Source organism: Silurus aristotelis (genome assembly GCF_946808225.1).
Source record: "Silurus aristotelis genome assembly, chromosome: 13".
Classification (NCBI taxonomy): domain Eukaryota; kingdom Metazoa; phylum Chordata; class Actinopteri; order Siluriformes; family Siluridae; genus Silurus; species Silurus aristotelis.
Window position 1 is genome coordinate 23562194 of NC_139586.1, and position 22531 is coordinate 23584724.

General features: G+C 37.0%; 1 protein-coding gene across 7 annotated transcripts in view; it reads left to right on the top strand.

The window, feature by feature from the left end:
* atp11b (ATPase phospholipid transporting 11B) overlaps positions 1 to 22531 on the top strand; it is a 67556-nt gene that overhangs the window by 32481 nt on the left and 12544 nt on the right. The window contains exons 19-31 of one of the 7 annotated variants that reach the window (XR_014536392.1): positions 1455 to 1658; positions 3242 to 3395; positions 5322 to 5424; positions 6814 to 6959; positions 7066 to 7125; positions 8782 to 8909; positions 9435 to 9573; positions 11724 to 11789; positions 11873 to 11976; positions 13130 to 13295; positions 16650 to 16735; positions 19473 to 19753; positions 19816 to 20258. Coding sequence is in view for 5 of the 7 variants with exons in the window: in XM_083559041.1 (XP_083415167.1) it covers positions 1455 to 1658; positions 3242 to 3395; positions 5322 to 5424; positions 6814 to 6959; positions 7066 to 7125; positions 8782 to 8909; positions 9435 to 9573; positions 11724 to 11789; positions 11873 to 11976; positions 13130 to 13295; positions 16650 to 16735; positions 19473 to 19557 (1441 nt within the window). In the remaining 2 variants the exon portion in view is untranslated. Of the gene's footprint in view, positions 1 to 1454; positions 1659 to 3241; positions 3396 to 5321; positions 5425 to 6813; positions 6960 to 7065; positions 7126 to 8781; positions 8910 to 9434; positions 9574 to 11723; positions 11790 to 11872; positions 11977 to 13129; positions 13296 to 16649; positions 16736 to 19472; positions 20259 to 22531 lie in introns of those variants that run through there. The other 6 variants (XR_014536393.1, XM_083559041.1, XM_083559040.1 and 3 more) reach the window with 6 other exon arrangements.

A 22531-nucleotide genomic window follows, 5' to 3' on the forward strand; every position in this document is an offset into this window, starting at 1 on the left:
TTTACACATTTCTCCTTATTTTATCTTAACCTTCGTAGCTGAGTAACTACATCCTGTTAATTTGTTTTATGCACTCAATTTTAGCATAGAAAGCTTGTGTTCGACTTTTTTTATGTCATACTCTTAATAGTATTAGAATAATTATCATTTCAAATAGAAATACTTTATTTTTTATTTTTATTAATATTCAGTTTATTCTAGTGGCCATTTTTTATTCTCGTCCTCAATTTATCATCTTCATTTGATGGTGCACCGTTACCCAATTTTCCTTACCTTCACTATCACCCTATTGCTCTTTCTCACTTTTTCATGTTTCTGTTCCTCAACCTCACTGTGTGCTGAACATGTGACATCATTTATCGCTACTGTGGCTCTTAAAATAATAAACCAGTCACAGATTACATTCATGTGCACAGACTGGTATGACTGCTTCGTATTTTAAGTCTCGATTCCCCGAGACGCTGTTTAGCCATTGAGTCCGCTTTCTGTAATCGCACTGATCATCACGTCACTTTGAATTAAACTACGTGACGTTGCTCGCTAGTCTTTATTTCCTGTTCACTGCCTACGTCCTGAAAGTCACGTTTTATATTTTTACTTCTTTCAAAGACGTTTGTATCCCAACTACTGTTCAAGTCGCCCCCCCCCCCCCCCCCGACAGTAACTGCTACATTTTTATTTTGTATTTATACAATTATTTTTTATTTTTTACAATAGGTACACAAAATATATCGGGTGAAAATGAAAGTACACAATTTATTTGCACCCTTTTAGCATAGTAGTTAGTAAATTACTAGTAGTTTACTATGTAGTTTACTATAACTTAACTGCATAGTAGTAAATCAGTAGTAGTTTACTATAACTTAACTGCATAGTAGTAAATCAGTAGTAGTTTACTATAACTTAACTGCATAGTAGTAAATTAGCAGTAGTTTACGATAACTTAACTGCATAGTAGTAAATTAGCAGTAGTTTACGATAACTTAACTGCATAGTAGTAAATTAGCAGTAGTTTACGATAACTTAACTGCATAGTAGTAAATTAGCAGTAGTTTACCGTGTTGTTTCCAATAACTTAACTGCATAGTAGTAAATTAGCAGTAGTTTACGATAACTTAACTGCATAGTAGTAAATTGGTAGTAGTTTACCGTGTAGTTAACTATAACTTAACTGCATAGTATATATGAGTACATTTGAGCTGCAAACTTGTGGTCATGTGATACACTACAGCAAGCACTTATGACAAAGGTAAGACTTGTCTGTTAGAGTTATGAGTTGTGTAAAGCGCACATTAAACTTATGTGAATTATACAAAGATCACTTATATCACATTGAATCAGAATCACTACAGATGTCCTCTGGTCTTGTCTCAAAAACCAGTCGTGCAGTACATCATTCTGTATCTTCTTACACCAGTGTATTTTATTGCATGTGTGTATATTCTCTTGTGCAGGCTGCAGGAGAAGGTCCAGGAGACGATTGAGGCTTTGCGATTGGCTGGAATTAAAGTCTGGGTGCTAACAGGAGATAAACACGAGACCGCAGTCAGCGTGAGTCTCTCCTGCGGTCACTTTCACCGCACTATGAACATCCTGGAACTCGTGCAGCAGAAATCCGATCACGAGTGTGCGGAGCAGCTCCGCAGGCTCGCCCGCAGGTACACACACACACACACACACACACACGCACACACACGCACACACGCACACACGCACACAAACACTTCTCTAGTTTTCTTTATGCTCATGGATTTTATTTTAATTTCAGATTTTAGTTTTTGCTGTATTCACTGTGATCTTAATGCAGAAGCACAACTATTTGACCGTTTCTTTCTCATCATGAGCATTATTTCATACAAAACTAAATAGTTTTCCTGGTTTGTTTTCTGTTTTTTAGTGTTGCAGACACCAATAGTTTATATGTAAGCAAAAAAAAAAAAAAAAAAAGAAGATTCTTGTTTACATTTTGTAGTTTATAAGTTCTTCTTAGAATTCTCGACTCATCCTGGTTTAGTCTTGACTTTATCAGACTAGACGCCCTCTTGAATGTGTGTCTCCTCATCGCATCTTCTCTACATGGTTCCTTTTTCCAGCTGAGAATAAATGTTGGTTAGAATTCAATAATTTGGAGGAGGATTGGGGGATGATTTTTTATTTTTTTTTTACTGGAATTTTAAAACGGAAAAGCCACACTTCTTTTTCTTTCTTTCTGCCTGATGAGTTTTAGGTTTTTCAGGTTTTAGAGATCTTTGTTCTCCTATAGATCATATTTCAGGGCTGTGCATCTCTATAATTGAGGCCGATTTGCATCTCGACGCAAAGCCAACAAAATGCTACATTAAAGATACACATGAATCATGCGATGCGATTCTTTCCTAGTACGATGCAGCATGATGTGATTTCCGTTCGATTAATCAAAATGCGATTTATTTATTTATATCTTTATGTCCAGCTTGAAGAATTTCTCTGATAATTCCGTCTATTGAGGAAGTGAATAAATGAAGGATGGAAAGAATTAAGACATTTGTTAAAGTCTGGCTGAAATAAGTAGAAAAGTTAGGTAGATCATATTTTAAGAAAATTAAATATTAAATTTAAAAGACACACACATACACACACTTACTTATATACGCATCCCCAAACCCCCCAAAGGGGGTCTAACAAATGTCATTTGTAAGAATTAATTTTTTTGTGCCAATTTAATTGATTTCTCGATGTAATCAATATAATAAAACCTGTATTGCGCTAATTTGATTTGTTTTGTATTCGTTTTTATTTTGATATATAATTTAACCAAGCAGGTATTTTATTTTAAATTGATATAAAATGTTAATGATAAAAATTACAAACTTTCTTTTCTTCCCCCAACTGTACAGAAATCACACCGAACCGTGACTATGTACCATTACACCTCTAGTGTCTGTCTGTCTGTCTGTCTGTCTGTCTGTCTCTCTGTCTGTGGAACCAACAGACACAAAGGCCACACCTTCCATTACACCATCTACACTCCTCCTATTTCATAAATAATATTTCCCTTCTTATATTTGGGTGAGAATTGCACTTAATAATGAATAATAAAAAATGTTTTTCCTGTTGTGAAATTATAGAAGCATTCCAGACCGGGTGTGTCTGGTGTAGAGCAGTGAATCAGCCGTCAGTTTGTGTTGATTAAGCAAGAAATTAAACAGGATCTCATGATGTTTGTTTGTGTGTGTGTGTGCGTGTGTGTCTGTATGAGTAGGATTAAAGAAGACCATGTGATTCAGCACGGGCTGGTGGTGGATGGTGCAAGTTTGTCTCTGGCGCTGCGTGAACACGAGAAGCTCTTCATGGAAGTGTGTAAGAACTGCTCTGCGGTGCTCTGCTGCAGGATGGCACCACTGCAGAAAGCCAAGGCAAGTCCCACCCTGCTGCTGTATGCGTGCGTGCGTGCATCTATGTTTGTGTTTGCAGCTGTGTTTACGCTGCATGAGTTGCAGATGTGTGTGTATTCAGACAGAAATAAGTTCCCACATGTCACACACCAAATACCAAATAGCTGTTTGTTTCAGCCTCTCTGTATATGAAGGGTATTTTTGCCAAAATTTATTGTACTGTATGGTTTGTTTTGTGTGTATGTATTTATATATATATATATATATATATATACACACACACACACACACACACACACAACACAATAACAAATTAAGTACCTACTGTCCCTTACAGAGAACATGACTGCTATAACAGGGTTCCTGTGCATTTTGGAAAAGTATGAAAAAGCATGGAATCTGATTTTAATGATTTTCAGGTCTGCATTAGTGTGGCGTTTTAAAAAAAAAAATGATATTTGGAAAAACATTTGTGTTACACTCATATGGTAACGTTTAAAAACGCTGTTTTTCGCCTAAAAATGCTCCGCGTCAACGCGTTATTCTTCAATCATTTCTCAAAAGTTGTTCATCCACACTGAAACATCTGCAAACACACGTCCCAGTACTGCGCTTGAAAAAAACATACCGCTTTGCTCATGCGCCATTTCCGGCTGCCGTTTGTTTACTTTCCGGTGTCATCGTTTTCAGGCGTATCCACTTTGCAGAGCGTGTTCAGACGGTTACGTTTTCGAACGAGAACATATCAGAATGTTGATCCCATAAGGAAAAATGCTCATGGTTCAAAATTAAAGTAAGGATTAAAGTAAATAAATTAATAAAAAGTCAGACTACAATAATAGTTATAAAAGTTATTGCACTTGTAACTAATCATTATTATTACACTGAGATTATTTGAACATAATTGCCCAAGATATTAACAAAATATGTGTGGCAATCAAAATCTGTAAATATATATATATATCTATATTATCAATATCAAATAACATCTATATAGTGGAGCAGCTGTTTAACACTAAGAGGGAGGAGTTACAGTATAACATTTGATAGCCACAGGCAGACATGATCTCCTGTGCTGCTTTGTGGTGCTTCGTGGTTGTATTAGTGTGGCCATTGAATAAAGGTGTTTTAAAGGAGTTAGGAGCAGACTCTCCTGCCAAAAGATCGGCGGCAGACTGAATCTGCACAGCTATTATTGATTGTGACTGTAGGTTGTGAGGCAGCAGTTGCCATGACAGTACAGCGCCTCCGACCGTGCGTCTGAACACATGGAAAACATCTAAGATTCTGACTCTGACAAACATTAGAGATTGTAAGGTAACACGTTATAGTTACGTGTGGTCTTTAAGGAATTCTGCATATTTGAGTCTGGAAAAGTCTGGAATTTTGAAATGAAAAATACTTAGGAACCCTGTATAATTAAGCAGTAAAAGAGTACTGAATAACAGCATGATTTTTATTTCCCTGTAGCAATTCATAGTTATGCATGCTGATTTTAGTGTAATCGCACAAATGCCAGTATGAGAGTGCTGAATTTCAGACTAAATCTGGCCAAGTGGTTTATTTTTGCTCCACATGCAGAAATAGATTCTCGAGAAGCCACACTCCTTTATAACATGGTTGGCTGGCAAGTTCGCTCGTTTTGACAGGTTAGCAGTACCATTTTCAATCAAATGTAGTGTTGAGGAAAATAACCCATTGTAGGCTTCCATTTAAGAGAATCTTCAGTTATGCCAATTTTGTTTGTTTGATTATTTGTTAGTTTTTTTTTTATCGAATTATGTCTATGTAAGAGCAGTATGGGTGTCCTGTATTTTACTTTTCATTCTGTTTTTTTCCCCTTCTAAACCTGAAAAAAAAAGTATTATTAATAAAGTAATATAGTCCTTTATTATATTTTATAAATGGCTTTCTAAAGTTCGTTTTGAATGTGGCGGTGTTTGGCAGGTGGTTCGCTTGCTGAAGACGTCCCCAGAGAAACCCATTACATTAGCTGTCGGAGACGGAGCCAATGATGTCAGTATGATCCAGGAGGCTCATGTAGGAATAGGTAAGTGCCTGAATTAATGCAGAAGGGACCTGTTTAATGCAAAGGACCCTGAATAGTGCAGCACTAAGTAAACTTACTTCCTGTCCAGAAGTGCTTGTTTGTATTCCGTCTGTCATTCTACTGACACTTTCTACATACCACTCATTGACTCCACCCCCATCTCACTGTGCCTTTGACAAACAGCCACTGCAGCTGCATAATTCTTCCACGAGCATAAAATAATCACACTGTGCTTTAAAAAATGTAGGTCACAGTAAACAAAGCTTTGGGAAATCGTTTTAAAGTTTTAGTGATTTATTACTGTTATTACTGTAAGGGATGCAGAGGTCAAATTCCTCATGGACAGGTAGGTGAGTGCAGTCTGTATAAGGCAGTGTGTTTAAATGGCCACTGTCACATAATGAATCAAATAGAAATATTTCAATTACAAAAAAACAAAGTACTTCTGACTAGAGGTTGAGCGGTATGGGTTTTTCTCTTGACGACGCCGATATTAAATCAGGGCAGCCGATTCTTTTTCCTTTTTTTTTTTTTTTTTCTTTTCCCTTTTCCCAGATCCCCCCGCTTCATCTCATAAAAACAGTTAATTAATAAATAAATAATTTATTAAACAACACACTCTCCAATCAGTGCACCTCTTAGCATGTTTTGTTCCCTGTGCCGACCTGCAGCCTAAACTACAGCTGGCTGAAGGTTTGGCAACAACACAGTTCCAGAAAGATGCTCTCATTCTCTCTCCAGATGTTCTTCTCGTTCTCCCTCCAGATGTTCTTCTCGGTCTCTCTCCAGATGTTCTTCTCGGTCTCTCTCCAGATGTTCTTCTCGGTCTCTCTCCAGATGTTCTTCTCATTCTCTCTCCAGATGTTGTTCTCGTTCTCTCTCCAGATGTTCTTCTCGTTCTCTCTCCAGATGTTCTCATTCTCTCTCCAAATGTTCTTCACATTCTCTTTATCCAGATGTTCTTTTCATTCTCTCTCCAGGTGTTCTTTTCATTCTCTTTCATAATGTGGATCATATTTAATTAATGAAATATATAAGACTTAAAAATGAAGGATAAGAACTTAAGGCCTGGGTTTAAGCTGATGGTCGGTTGTCAGGCAATGTCGGTTGGCTTTTGAGCGTGGGTCGGTTTTAGTTTTTCGATGTGTTCCACACCATTGGCTCTAGTTGGAAGGTGTCAGCTGTTTTTTTTTTTTTCTTCGGTCGATCCTGCATGTCAAATCGGTGACGGAGCTTGTCGGCAAGAAAGAGAACTCCGATTGGCTATTCAGCGAATGAGCACACAAGAAAAGAAATCGGAACTGACGAAAGCAAAGAGCATGCATTTCTTGTATTGGAAGGCAGCCTTAATGTAGCTTTAATGTCCTAATTACATTGAGTTTTCTCCAGGTATCATGGGGAAGGAGGGAAGACAAGCTGTACGAAACAGCGACTATGCAATCGCTAGGTTTAAATTCCTCTCCAAGTTACTGCTCGTCCACGGACACTTCTACTACATTCGAATAGCAACGCTCGTCCAGTACTTTTTCTACAAGGTACGCACTTAAGGTTCCAAGCATTTATTAGTAGATTTATATTATCGTCACGGAGGCATGCTGCTTACATGTTTTTGTGTTTGTGTTTTTTTGTTTTATTTTGTAGAATGTGTGCTTTATCACACCGCAGTTTTTATACCAGTTCTTCTGTCTGTTTTCACAACAAGTAAGTCTCTATTCCATTTATCTGTTCATGTGTGTTCAACATCTTTAATACTGTTTTTTTTTTTTTTATATTGTTAATATTTTAAGTGCTTTAATGCATGTCCTCTGTCTAAAACTCGTTAGTTTAAATAAGTGATTATATAAATACAATTTAAATAAGGTGAGGCCGTAGAAAAAACAGGTTCTGTTATTAAAGGGGACATAACACAGTTTCAGCCAATCTCATGTTAATCTTGAGTAAATATCGGGTAGTATTGTATCCTTCATATCTCCAATAGTCTTTAGATTTAGATTATCAGGTTTATAAATGGAAGATACAGCTTTACGCTTCTCTCCGTAAACAGCCGAGCTCCTGGAGGCGTGCTGTGGGCGGAGCTAAAGAGTCACAAGTTGCTGCCCCAGAAAAACAAACTGCATCTTCTGTTCACGTAACGCTGGGTTCATTGGGAAGTTGAACAAGGTTCTCCTTCTCTTACATCTAAAAACACTCTTTTTTTTTTTTTTTTTTTTGGAGACATTCTCCTCCAGCAAGTCCTTTGCAGTGCTGCTGACGACTACCATAGCTGAATGAATGTCCATGTTTTGCATGAGAATTCAACTCTTCAGTGTAAATAACTCAGAATGCATGAAATATCATTAGACCCCCTTTTCTTATTGCTCGCTAAAGTCACCCAGGTTCAATAAATGACCGAAGAGGCTACAGAGGAATCAACACTCGTGCTTTTAACTAAATATGTAAATTAAACCGCTCATAACCATCCACACACCTACCTCTCTCTGTGTTGCATGTATATCTATATTGGGGGGCAAAAATCGTATAGGTGATGTGCCTTTTTCTTTTTTCTTTTCGAATTCTTTACTTTTTAGTGCATTAGCACATAAACAGCAGTTTACCCTTTTTTATTCTAGAATATGTACATCATACAACTACAAGAAAACTAACAAAAATAAATAAATATAAAGAATAATAATTCTTTGGGGGAGGTCAGATATATGTTTTAGAATGTTAACACCTAATAATAGGTAATTGTAGGTACTCAGTTTATTCTAGAGGCTGTAAGAAAAACCAAAATAATGCCCAATATGTAATGGGGGAGAAGTGTGCAAGACAATTCACAATAATATTTTCCATTTAAAAAGTAAAGGGCGAAATTGAATTAAATATTCAACTCACTAAGTCTAAAATTTAATTCGTTTGTGCAGTTAATATTTGGCGTTAACTGTTAGTTAGCTAGCTGCACTATATAGCCAAAAGTTTGTGGACACCTGACCATAAGATTCATTTGTGTGTTTTGAACATCCTGTTCCATATTTATTCTCCATTTGCTGTTATAACAATCTCTGCTCTTCTGGGAGGATAATACACTATATTTTAGTGTGTGTTAATGGAGATTTAGCTGATTCAGTCGCAAGGCTGTCAGGTATTGATAAAAGGTTGAGGAGACCCGGGGTGCAGTCAGTGTTCCGTTTAATCCCCAAGGTTTTTATTGGGGTGAAGGTTTAGGGTTCTATAGCAGACCATTCGAACCTATGTAAAGCATATCTCCATAGAGCTGTCTGCATGCACAGGGGTATTGTCATGCTGGAACACAATAAGGTCTGCTGGTTCAAGTGAAGGGAAAGTTGAATGCTTAACACCCACTTGTGTTTTTCATAGACGCTGTATGACAGTGTGTATCTTACACTCTACAACATCTGCTTCACCTCCCTTCCCATCCTGGTGTACAGTCTCTTTGAACAGTTGGTTCATCCTCACATTCTACAGAGCAAGCCAGCACTTTACAGGTTCATAACACACCTCACTCACTCCCTCACACACACACACATCCTCTTAGTGTATTCAACCGACAGAAACCAAGGCTACACCTCTATTATTGGAATCAAAGCACATAAAAGTCAAGCCTCCTTTATTGCAACCGACAGTTACATTCATTATAGAAAAATGACAGACTTAAAGGCCACTGGTCTTTTAATAAACAGAAAGAATTAATGGCCACTGCTTCTATATTAGAACCGATATTTATAAAGGCCAATAATTATCATTATTTTAATAATTATTATTATTAATAGAGTCTTAATAATGTAAATGGCTCATTGTAGTAGGGCTTCAGCTATTGATTATATTAGTAATCGAGTATTTCATCGATTAATCAGTTAAGACTTACATTTTCTTTATTAAAAAGCGTTACTTAATATACTAAATATTAGTGTGTGTGACTTTTTATTTTTTTTAACGGGCAGTGCATAAACCTTTAATAAATTCTTAATGTCTTAAATGTCTAATTAAATTTTGTAACCTCATGTTAACAGAGATATCAGTAAGAACTCATTGCTGTCCTTCAAAACCTTTCTGTATTGGACGATCCTGGGCTTCTGCCACGCCTTTGTCTTCTTCTTTGGCTGCTACATCCTGATGGGAGAGGACACAAGTCTGACGGGAAATGGACAGGTTAGGTTCTACATGAATATGCGATGTGTGTACGCGCGCACACACACACATGCTTCCTATTTTTCTTTTACTACCTCCACTTTCTATTCTGTCACTCAAAGTTCCAGTGTGTCAGTTATTAATGTGTATGCGCTTATATACAGTTGGGCAAAAAAAAACTTCTTGGCTAAAATGGCAAAAAATAAATAAATAAATAAATAAAAAATACACAAACAATACCTCCAGTGCTACCTTTTTCTTTTTTGCTTTTGTGGTAGTGAACTATTAGTTTTAAAACCTAAAAGTTACTTATATAACCTTCTATTCTGTCAAATATTGATAAGGATTCAAACTAACATGTCTGGGTTTAATCTGTCCAAAAATATCTTCCTTTTATCTGCTGATGCAGCCAGTCAAGGGCCTGGTAATAACAAACTCAGAAATGCAACCAGGACTGATTTAGAGCAGGGAGAGATTTAAACTGTTTCATTCTTGCTTATTTCCTGACAAGTGATCTTTTGTAAAGACCAGAAAGCTTAAACTTTTCCCATTCTGGGCTTTTGTAAAAAAAATTTTTAGCCTGGGAGAGAGGATATATGTGTGAGAAAGAGACACAGCAGCAATGATTTGAAGCCGGCTTTTAGCCTTCCTTTTGTCGTCTGAACCCCTCAGCATTTTGTATTCTGAATGCATTTTATTTATAAATGAACCATATGTGGAGGGTGTAGCATTAAATGCTTCTTGAAAGTCATTTAATTTAATTTCCAATTTTGGCCACTAAGGAAATTGTAATGTAAATGTTTTCTCTCTGAAAGCATGCATTAGTTTGAACAATGATATAATGGGTGTAATTTTGTGAAGTGTAAAGTAAGCCGCAGTATTTGTAATATGTAAATAGGGGTGTGTGTCTGACAGTCGTTAAGCCTCAAATCACGTTTATGTTGATCGTTGTAAGATGCCGTTGTTTTTATAGTAACAGCTCATTCTCACTGGCTGATGGACGCACCATGTAAATGAATTAAAAGCGAATGCTATAGTGGTATATACTGTATGTCTATATGATATAGCCTGTAACATTTATTGAAGGAGTCTCCTAGGAAAATCTGGCAGTTTAAAAGTCAGAACTAAAGCTGTAATCTTTTTCCAAGGCGGCTTCTCTGTAAAATTTGCGTATTTGTTTGTATTAACTTTCTGAAAGAGAAAAAAAAAAAAAAAGCCAATGGGAAGTGTGACTTATTAGGTGCTATAACATGGGGAGCGGGAATTTATTTTTTTTGCTAAATATAAATATAAAAGGCACAAAGTATGATCTCATTACTCATAATTAAGCTTTATATAGTCAACAGTGAAACCACGCCATCGTACCATCACTTTACTAATTATTTGACTAACAAAACAACACTGGTTTTCCCTTTCTCATTGCTCAGAAATTCACCTTTCTACCGTTTTTTTTGTTTGTTTGTTTGTTTGTTTGTTTTTTGTCAAACTAACCAAATTGCTACACTAATTTTTTAATTAAAAAAAAAAAAAAAAAAACCCCAACCCAACAACGTTTTTCTTTGGGCTTAATGGGTATTTTAAGGCTTTGAGAATATTTTACCAGATTCAAGTTTAGAAATCATCTCCCAGCTCTCCGAAATCATTCTTCTGATTCTAAAAGTAACGCATTTTCAATGAATTTTGGATTTTCTTTTTTTTTGTTGTTGGTTTTTTCCCTCTTACTTTCTCATCTTTCTCTCTTTCTTTCTCTTTTCAAACTCTGCATGTTTTCAGATTTTGCGAGCTAACAGGCAGCTGGTAAGAGTTGATTGGATTACAGTTGCATGCCTCTTATATATTTGTCACCAGCGTTAATTTTTCTGACTTGCCATCTTTCAATTTCACACACACAGTTTTGAAAAAATTCCTCACTCGTGCTTTGCATGACTGGGGAAAAATTGCTTCGGATGTTCTCCGGATTTCCTCCTCATTTCAAAAAGCCAAGTATCATCTCCTCAAGCACTGTTCTTTTATTTTTAATGAAAGCCTGAAGATATTTCACAGACACTTATGTCCTCAGACATTTAGCATCTGCTAGACTAATGATCAGTTCCTGATATAATTCTAAATGATTTTTGAAATTCTGTTCAATTTGAGATTTATGCACTTGCCTTTTGCTTCTGCTTTTGTAGATGTTTGGAAACTGGACTTTCGGGACATTGGTGTTCACCGTCATGGTCATTACCGTAACCTTGAAGGTACGTGATATGATCGGAGAAAAAAAAAAACCCTGATTATAAAGAAAATGGCATTTCAATGGATTTTGTCTTTCTGTTGACAGTTGGCGCTGGAGACACACTTCTGGACGTGGATGAACCATTTTGTCACGTGGGGCTCCATCGCTTTCTACTTCATATTCTCCTTGTTTTATGGGGGAATTATATGGTACCGTTTCACTTTACTCCTATACAACACACAAATCCAGAACACAGTACAATGAGTCAAATTTGTTACAGTTGCTTTTGGATTGTTCTCAGATCAGAAATCTGTTTTTAAAAGTCCAAACCCAACTAACACATTAATAAAAAAATCACACGATGTACAGACAAGCAGTTTGCTTGAGTTTAATTCAACTTAAACTCAAAATGTTTTCATATTCTCGTCCTTGTCTGTACATAGTCGTCATCTTCTTCTTTCAGCTTCTCCCATTGGGGTCGCCACAGTGGATCATCCGTCTCCATACCCTCTGTCCTCTACATCTGCCTCTTTCAACCCACCTACCTGCATGTCTTCCCTTACCACAACCATAAACCTCCTCCCTGGTCTTCCTCTTTTCCTCCCTACTTGTGGCTCCATCCTCAGCATTCTCCTACTAATATACCCCATGTCCCTCCTCCTGCACATGTCCAAACCATCTCAATCTCGCCTCCCTCACCTTGTCTCCAAAACGTCCTACATGCGTGGTTCCTCTATAAGAATGCTTTATTATTAATGTGTCTACTGAGTTTGGTCTTTTAAAAACTTATGTTGCGGCGTTTTAGAATGTCCCTAACGAAGGGGTGTGTATGGCATAAGATCAACCAATGATCAACCAGTTCTCTAAGGCAGAGGTAAATCTCGTAAGCCTTCAATTTGTGAGCGTATTCAGACAGAGCAAAACACAGAATTGCAAATTCTGAAGATGGATATACATCCAGGAAATGTACAAACCCCAGTACAGTACAGTAAAAAGTGTGAATTCTGTCTTGCAGATCAATGTCCCACTTGTTCTGTTGAAATTCATAGATGACACAAAAGAAATTCAGCCCTGTGCTGAATCAGTCATTGTAATGCAAACCGTATTTTAAATCAGAAAATACTGAAAGCGTGCGCCGCTTTTATGAGAAAATGACGTGTTATGCCGTTTGTACTAATTGCTTTAAGAAATGCATTGGTTTGCAAATATAAGGATAATTTGAGAAATGCTTCAAAGAAAAAACTGTAATATTAATAAAAAGTTGTTTTAGCTGCTGTTAAGTTGCTGTTGTTAGCTTCCTTAAGATTTCTGGCACGTGTTTTTATTACAAGGGCGTAACAGCTTTATTTCCTTTCCCTACAGGCCTTTTCTCCACACGCAGGACATGTATTTTGTCTTCGTCCAGCTGTTGTCCAGCGGCTCGGCCTGGTTTGCCATCATCATCATAATCATCACTTGCCTCTTCCCTGACGTCATAAAAAAAGTGTTTTACAGACACCTAAATCCCACCAGCACGCAGAAATCTCAGGTCAGAATGCGTTTCCTTCTCTACTATCAAATGCACTAACGGCTGTCCTGATGTGCAGAACCTAACATAGCGTTTTGCATCGACGCAACAAACCCAGCTGTCACGAGCACGGCATAAGCTGCCACTAATACGCAGGAAGCATGTCATTAAGCACAACACGGCATGGCTTGGTAGCTCCACACACTGATATCACAGTCGCAGAACCTCATTGGGCCTGAATGATTTTGATGTAGAGAAACCACATCCTGTGGAAACTTTAAAGTACAGTCAAGCTGGCAATTTGTTAAGAAGATGAGGTTTAAAACAAGTTTCGGGTTGCATTGTGGTGTGGCGTTTTTCTCTGTAATCAATACCACCTCCCTCCTCTTTTAGAGAAGTTAAAATGATAATGACCTGTAGAATAACTGGTCTGTCCACACGGAGTTCTTCTTTACTGTAGCAAAAATAAAAGTGTTAAAAGGGGAATTATTTCTCACACAGGACTGGAATTAAGTCAGATATGAAACTCTGTGTACTACGTACTATGATGCACATGTATTTAAATGTGTCCCATGTAGGGTTGCAAAATTCCAGGAATTTTCTATACTGGAAACTTGAGAATGAGAATTAATGGCAATAAACTGGGAATTTACAAAATTGCACAAAGCACACTTACTGCAAAACTATTACGGCCATAACCACTACGTGTACAGCACCATCCTACATAACACAGATCATTTCCTGAATCCTGCACACAAAATAATGTAAAATAAAAACGTCCATCTTGGCGAGTTTTCACGTAAATTGCATAAATATGACATAAAACATCCTTGTGCTGTGTGTAAGCTATTGTGCAACAAAATTATGCGGTCAAAAATGTCATTTTTAAAACTATATTATTTTGCATGCATGTCAGTTTATGGCCAAACGAAATTTTGTTTGTATATGATACAGTTTATATACATTTTCCTAAATTTCCAAGTAATTCCTATAGATTTCCATAAATTCCTGGTAAGTTTCCATCTTGGAATATTTCCCCAAAGTCCCATGGAATGTTCCTGGAGATTTATCGGAAATGTTCCACTCCTTTGCAACCCGAGTCCCACAGACTTCCAAAAAGTGAAACAGTTTATATTTAACAAGTATTTAAACTGAACTGAAAGGGGGTTGTAATTCCAAAAGCAGTTTCTCTCGTTCTTCTGAGCAACTCCTTTAATGCTTGCACACTGTTGTACATGTCTTTGGTGCAATCCATCAGAAAGCCCCTGATTGGTTGGCTGGGAGGCATGCCTACTCTACTGTATAAATTGGAATTCAGCACAAGTGGAGTGCTGTACATAGTAATACACCCCAGTTCAGATAGAGAACACAATGGCATGTAATGTACTTTTGAAATGCTGCTCGACAATTAGTGGACCGGAGCCACCAGTGTTGCGTTCCCCTTTTTTAACCTAGGGTAGGGGAGTAACATATGGTGTTTTTGTGATGGCAGTTGGAAGAAAAGACATAAAACAAGACCCAGTTATAGTTTTGGTTTTCAGTTTTTGTTTTCGAGACTACTAGTGAAAAGCCAAAAACAGTTTATTTGTGAGGTTCAAACAAAAAAACAACGTAGTAAAGCAATCTTTCAAATGGAGATTAACCAATGAAATTACAGTATCATGTCACAAAGAGGAAGAACCAGTAGTATTCAATGGACAAATAAAATAATCTGATTTCACCCTTTTTTGCAGAACAAATTGGTGAATAAAGCTGGCGCGCAAAATGTAATCGGTAACGGATATTGTCGATTAGAATATAGTGTGGATTTCTGTTCTCAGCTGGCAGGAGTGGGATATGCATCAGGGTTCGACACGTTGTCATTTTCAAAATGCTTTTCTTTTCTGTTCTACCGTGTTAAAATATAAAGAGTGGATATTTGCATTACTTCCTGTCAGCTCAGCCCAGTCTGGGCATTTTTTTCTGACCCCTCTCATCTTATTATCAAGACTTTTCCATCCACAGACTTGCCTGTGTTTTCGTTTTCGTTCTACATTTGTGTGACTTTTGTGAGTGAAAAATCGAAAGATTTCTGAAATATTTCAACTGTGATCTCAATGCCGTCCGATTATGACGGAGCATTTGATTCATTCTGATGTTTGATGTGAGCAAAGCTCTTGACCCGAATTTACGTGTTTTACTGCTGCCACATGACTGGCTGATTATATAATCACACGGATGTGCAGGGACATAAAGTCATAACCATCTTCTATATATCTGCCTCCCTACACAAAAAAGGTCACATGACCACACCTCTAACTCTAACCTAATGTTTACAGTGAGTCCCAGCTGAGGCTTTAAACCTGTTCAGGCTCTGAGAGTGAAGCAGATGAACAAACCGCATCTTCTAATGTAGATTCTCTGCTCGTTAACTTTTTCCGTTCCAGCTTTTGTGTTTTTCCGTGTTTGTATGTCTGTGCATGTCTGCTTTTGTATGCTTCTCTGTGTGCATGTCTGTGAGTGTGTGTGAGAGAAAGAACGAGAGAGAGATAGTTATCAGTCTTTCTGTGGGTGATGGTGTGACTATATTGTCTTTTAGGTCTTTGTGTTTATTTTTCTGGTACGGTGTGTTTCTGTCTAACCCTGCGCTCACATAGCAGCAATTAGTTTTTCCACGATTTGGCATTTCTGACTCCAAAGCCATCACGATCGCTTGGCGAAAATGTCAGGTCGATGCTTCTAGAGTCCAATTATAATAATTGTGCAATTAATCTAAAACATTTAGAATTGAATGAAAACAATGACTGCATCTTGTATTGGAAGCAATAGAGAGACATTACTGATGTTGCTGTTCATCACGGCCACAAACACATTCTGTAGAGTATGAACACAATTTCAACGAGATTTGCAGTTGCGTTGGATCACGTCACGTTTTGCGCGTCCACATATGGAAAACGCAATTGCAAATACAACTTTGCAATTTCTTCTAGAAATTGTCTGGTATATCTTCCCATTATATAGCTTCTCATGGGCGTAAAATAGAATTCTTCTCAACGCTCAGCCCTTTCACTTTCACCCCAGCATAAGTTACATCAAATGTATTTATGGCAAATCTACAGTGACAGGAAACAGCATGAAATCCAGAAGTTGATTTGATATTCTAAAGCGCATCTCCATGTCCTCACTCATTACCAAGACATTTCAGAGATTCTTATTTGTATAAATAGAAGGTTTCAATGGTTGCTTTCTTTTGCTACAATAAGGGCCGAGTGCCAGTGTGAATGCAGGGTTCAAATGTCCGGCTGTGAGTGTGTTGGCATTGCTGTACGTCTGTGTCCTTGTTCTCTTTTCACTGATCCTGTGTGTGTGTTTTCACCTCCTTCTCTTGCCCTGTAGATGTACTCCAACCGAGTTGCTATAGGTGATGACTTCATCGCTCTGCAGCCGCTCTCCAGAGCCAAGAATCAGCTGGGCAAGATTAGGTAGAGTAGGATGAGCCGTTTAACCCCTCAGTGTCATGCTGCATGCTGTGGTCAAACCCAACTAACCAGCATTCAGAAAAGGAGAGAGAGAGAGAGAGAGAGAGAGAGAGAGAGAGAGAGAGAGAGAGAGAGAGAGAGAGAGTGAGTAAATAAATAAGAAAGAAAGAGAGAGTAAGAAAGAAGCAATACTGTTTTAACACACTTTGCCTTCTACATCTTTCTTAGGTTGAGTCCTTCCTGCCATCTTGGACGGTTTAGGAAATGAGCTAGGACAAGTATATGAGTTAGAAAAGCATATATTTATTTAGAAATCATTAAACAAATTGAAAGAATCTGTAATGAGGTTTATAATGTTTATTTATTTGTAAATTTCACTACACCATCATGAGATATTATGACACTATGGAAATGTAATGTGTTAGAAAGCTAACGTGTGTTAAATCAGTACTGGAAATCAGATAGGGTAAAGAAATTGATAATTTCAGTCACAGTTCACCCTGCATGCCTGCCTGAGTCTGCCTGCGTGTACTGATATGCACCTCTTCATCCTTATCTTAAATTTACTTGAATGTTTATATTCCTATATTTTTATAACTGCAGCAAGTGAGAACAAACCCAGTGGTTGAAATTTGTATTACACTCGTCACTGGAGTTGTCCACTTTTTAAAAAAAATAAAAGTTCGTATTCTTCTAAAAAAAAAAAAAAAAAAAAAAAAAAAAAAAAAATAGCAAATATTGATAAATATAATAAAACTAATATAATAATAGCAATACATTCATGTACAGTTCCACTCGAAAGTTGACACAATTTTTTCTTTAGTATATTGTTGTCAACATTGTACATGAATACTAAAGATATCCAAACTATGAAAGAACATGTATGGAATGATGTAGTAAACGAAAAAATGGTAAACAACCATTTTTCTTTCTTCAGAAATTATTTTTTTTATATTCAGGAACCATTTGTTTACCCTGGTTAGAACCAAGGTGTAAACCAACCAAGTGTAAATTTTGGACTCATCGGAACAAAGGACAGTTTTTCTACCGATCTAATGTCTATTCTTTGTGTTTCTCTTAGCCGAAGCAAATCTTTATTGTATGTTGTTCTTCCAATGTATTGGTTTCTTTTCCACAATTCGACCAAGCAATCCTGATTCACACAGTTTCTCTGATCAGTGAATGTTGAAATATGTCTGGGGTTGGAGAACTTGGAGAAGCATTTATGTAAATATGTATATGTTTCTGAGGCTGGTAATTCTAATAAACGTATCCTCTGCAGCAGAGGGAGCTCTTTATATCCTACGATCCTCATGAGAGCCTATTTCTTTATATATTTAATTCTTGACAAGGCACATCTGTAAACTAAAAACCATTCCAGGTGACTAAGTTCTCTGATAAGAGAATACCATGAGTTTACCAAGTAGTCATGAAAACTAAATTTAGCTACTGAAAATCTAAAACATATTCTGGATTTTTTTACCACTTTTTTGTTTACTATATTATTTCATGTGTTCTTTTATAGTTTGGATGTCTTTAGTATTAATGTACAATATTGATAATAAAAAGAAATGAAGAAAAAACACTGAAGAAGCAACTGCGTATAAACTTTCGTCTGGTTCTGTGTATATAGCAAGCAATAATCAAACGAATCCTGGCAAAAAAAAAAGGACATTTCAATTTATATTTTAAACATTTTAAATCCACACCCCAAAAATGTTTTGTTGTTGAAATTAGGCCACATGGTCAACATTGACCTGTTTAATTTTTATTGCTGCACTACAAACAATTCTGACATTTCACCCTCGATTTCTTTCAAGAGCATATCAGGGATTTTATTCCTCCAATATTAGATCAGCTTTTTTATTCTTGCAGGTTTTGGATACATGCCATCTCTAGTTGTAACCCAGTTGGTGTGGTTTTATGCACAATTTTAATTGTAGCATAAACATCAAACTAGAGCTTCTTATCTGAAGACGTTTTGATTTTATGCTAGTATTCAGGTTAATAAGCGCATGTTCCACAACTAACCCACTACGTGCTGTTGTTCCACGTCTTCCACATTTGTGCATGCACACAATGCTCAGGCTGATGTGAGCTCTGTAATCCTGGTTTTTTTATTTTTAAATCATCATAGACTGCATGTGCCACAAAAACAAACCTACAGTCTGGTTTATTTGTTATAATTTATTGCGTTGAGCAAAGAACATAATCTCCGGTCCATCTAGCATGAGATTATTGTTAAAAAAAAAAAAAAAAAAAAGGATTATTTTAGAAAGGTGATATGTATACGTTCATCCTAACTTTAATGTTTTTCGTAATTTTTATATAGCTTTAATAACACGTGTAGGGTTGTACAATTTTTTTACCGCCTTTATGGGGCGCTACAGTGCACCTACAGTACCATGTTAATATCCGCAGCTATTATCAGCAATCACAGAACGTTTGTCTTGTCAGATACCGTAACTGCTGGAGGACTACAGCAGTAATATAAATGATTGCCTTTACATAGTAATCTCGATTATACGATTATAAATCGCAAAACGCTAAAAAGTGACACATATTCCAGAAAAATATGGAAACTACAGCATCTAATTTCAGCATGCTCTCTGCAGTGGACTAGTGGCCATTTTCTTGCTCACGCGCTTTTTCTTTATTTCTTTTTTTATTCCCCTTCGTTCTCCTGTTATGTTGGTTTGGCCTGAGATTTCAGCCTTAACCAGCTGTTTTGTTCTTCCAGATGGAAGAGGATAAAGTTTCAGTCGGCTCAGAATATGACTCTGCTGAAAGCAGGGACAGAGGGGAGGACAATTGGCAACTGCTAGCTGCTTCTCCTTCCTCTACCGATCATGCAGTTCCCCCCTTTCCCTAGGTAGTACTGCCCAGCCTAGACCTGAGTGAGTGAGTGAGTGAGTGAGTGAGTGAGTGAGTGAGTGAGTGAGTGAGTGAGTGAGTGAGTGAGTGAGTGAGTGAGTGAGTGAGTGAGTGAGTGAGTGAGTGAGTGAGTGAGTGAGTGAGTGAGTGAGTGAGTGAGTGAGTGAGTGAGTGAGTGAGTGAGTGAGTGAGTGAGTGAGTGAGTGAAGGTGTGTGTGTGTGTGTGTGTGTGTGTGTGTGTGTGTGTGTGTGTGATCACTCCGGTCATTGGGGAAGGTAAATGTTTGGGTTCTGCTCCATCATCTGTGTACTCTGTACTGTGCCATCCATCCATCAGAGCCTGTGTGTTTCTGATCCTCACACTCGTGCCTTTAAGATGTGCATGCGTTTAAATCATTCAGTCATTACCTATATTTTTGCAGTATGTTTAAAACAAATAGTTTACGATGCCCTTTTTGGGTTTGTTAAGAGACATTATCGTATCCGGTATTATAATGCGAGAGCATGTCATTATTTTTTTCTTTTAAATATACTTGTTCAGGTATTTTTATATATGATTCTAAACGATTTCTACGTGGCTGTATAAGGTTTTTTTGTTGTTGTTGTTATTGTGTTTATCTTCATTACCAATAAATGTATACTGTCCAGCAATGATTAGCTTCAGTAATCCAATTGATTGTTGTATTAACAATGTGACCAACTGGTTTGCTGATATATTTTGTGTTTTACTATGAAATGTCAGTACATTCATAATCCACTCGCACCAGCGAACCCAAGCTACACCACATCATTACACCACAAAGCTGTTTCACTTGTCTTCAACTTTTCATTCTCGAATATTAGTGCTTCGTAACAGTTCGAAGAAAATCTGTAACATCTTCAGGTCAGGGGTTGAACTTTCCTGTTTCTCAGTAACATGACCAGCTGTGCGTTTGTTTGCTGTTTAATTAAATTCAGGGGAGGGAAAGGCTGTGCATAGCATTTTAACTTGATTCAAAACTTGTTTCTTGTCATTAAAGGTGACTATAAAGAGATTTAAAGGTACCCATGCTGTTTTAGGAGAAAAGAAACACTTGAGGACATGCTGTAATAGGAGGATAATCAGCATCAGATCTCTAGCAGTAACTCCATATTATCACATTATGATGTCTTTGTTTTACTTTCACAGAACAACAGTGTTTTACTCCTCAGGGCTCTGGTGTGGTAAACGAAATCAAGCAAACATAATTCCCATGCGGTATATTATATAACCAAATATTAGTGTGTGTGTGTGTGTGTGTGTGTGTGTGTGTGTGTGTGTGTGTGTGTGTGTGTGTGTGTGTGTGTGTGTGTGTGTGAGAGAGAGAGAGAGAGAGAGAGAGAGAGAATGTCTCTACGAAGCTCATTTGATTAACGACTCTGCAGGTTTAATTTCAGCTCATTAAAGATGGCGATTGTCTCACTACAGAGAATCCATTTCTCATTAGAAGGCTGTTGTTTCACTCTTTTACATGTTGCCAAAACAATTACAGGTGAATATATCACTTACAATAAAATAGTAACAATGGCACACATCTAAACACCACTTTATGCTGAGTATTGTCTTCTTTCAGACTGTTCTGTGTAATCTCTAACAGTCCCAGCGGCTGTGTGTGTTTCAGGCTGTGACATGCTGTTTCACTGTGATGAAACTTACATTATAATCTTTGCCCAGATCAGAGCTTTCTGGCTTTGATGTTACATTTCTGTATCCCCAAGTGATGCATCTTTGTGTATAATATGAACACACATCCTCTGAAATGCCCCCATCTGCTTAATTTCTTGTTTTGAATATAGCAATAATATTAACATCAGAATTTGTCGCTCTTTTTTTTTTACTTAAACATTATAGTTATTTTCCATAAACACTAATATAAGTACCGTTTTTTCTGTTCTTCATGGATGGAAAAATGGATGAATGGATGGATAAAAGGATTCTTAGATAGAAGGCTGGATAAATAGATGGATTGTAAGACAGATTTAAACCTGAGGCATCTATTTAATTGATCTCTGTCTGTCGTTTGTTTGTTTGTTTGTTTGTTTGTTTGATAGAAAACCAGTAGATCAGTTCCAGTAAGGCAAAGCCAAGTGGTGTGGAGTTTAAAGTTATGGCTCTGTTCCTACTAGTGTTAAGCTTGACACACTAATCTCTTTGTGACACACACACACACACAGGCAGGCAGGCGGGCACACACACACACACACACACACAGAGAAGCGATTTCTCAAGTTGTCAGTTGTAGTATGTTCCTGCAGAAATCAGTAATCCATGGCAACAGATCAGTGCACATCACTCACTCACTTTCCACAGATTTCTACATCAGAAATTTTTTTTATTTTGTTTAAATGAATTATCTAATAGTTTGTTGCTGTGCTAATTTACTTGTACTGCTCTGATTCCAAGATCTATGATACCATGTGAGTTTCAGTTTACTTACTGGTGCAGCTCCACTCACACTAGTGCTGCAACTAACGATTATTTTGATGATCGGGTTTTTGTTTGTTTTTTCTCTCCATTAATCGATGGATCTGAATTTTTTTTTTCTTTTACGAAACACTTAATTAGATGTTTTGCTTATTCTAACTATATAAAACCTTAATTCGGAGTATTTATCTGTAAAAGTGCACGTAAAAAAAATGCAAAAGCAACATATTGAGTTTAACTCTATTTGTGAATTTTGAAGCTCAGTGTGGCTGCTTGTTAAGAAGTGGATGGGGATTACTTCTTTTAACAAATTCCCTCACGTGGTTTTGTTTCTTTCTGTAAAGTAAAATAAAATAAAAACAAATAAAAACAAACAACAAAATAGCATTTGAGTAAGCATTTGAGTATGCAGTTGTGCAAAGGTGAAGCAGTTTGTGCAAATCAGCATATTTATTGTTTTAAAAAAAAAATAATTGCAGATG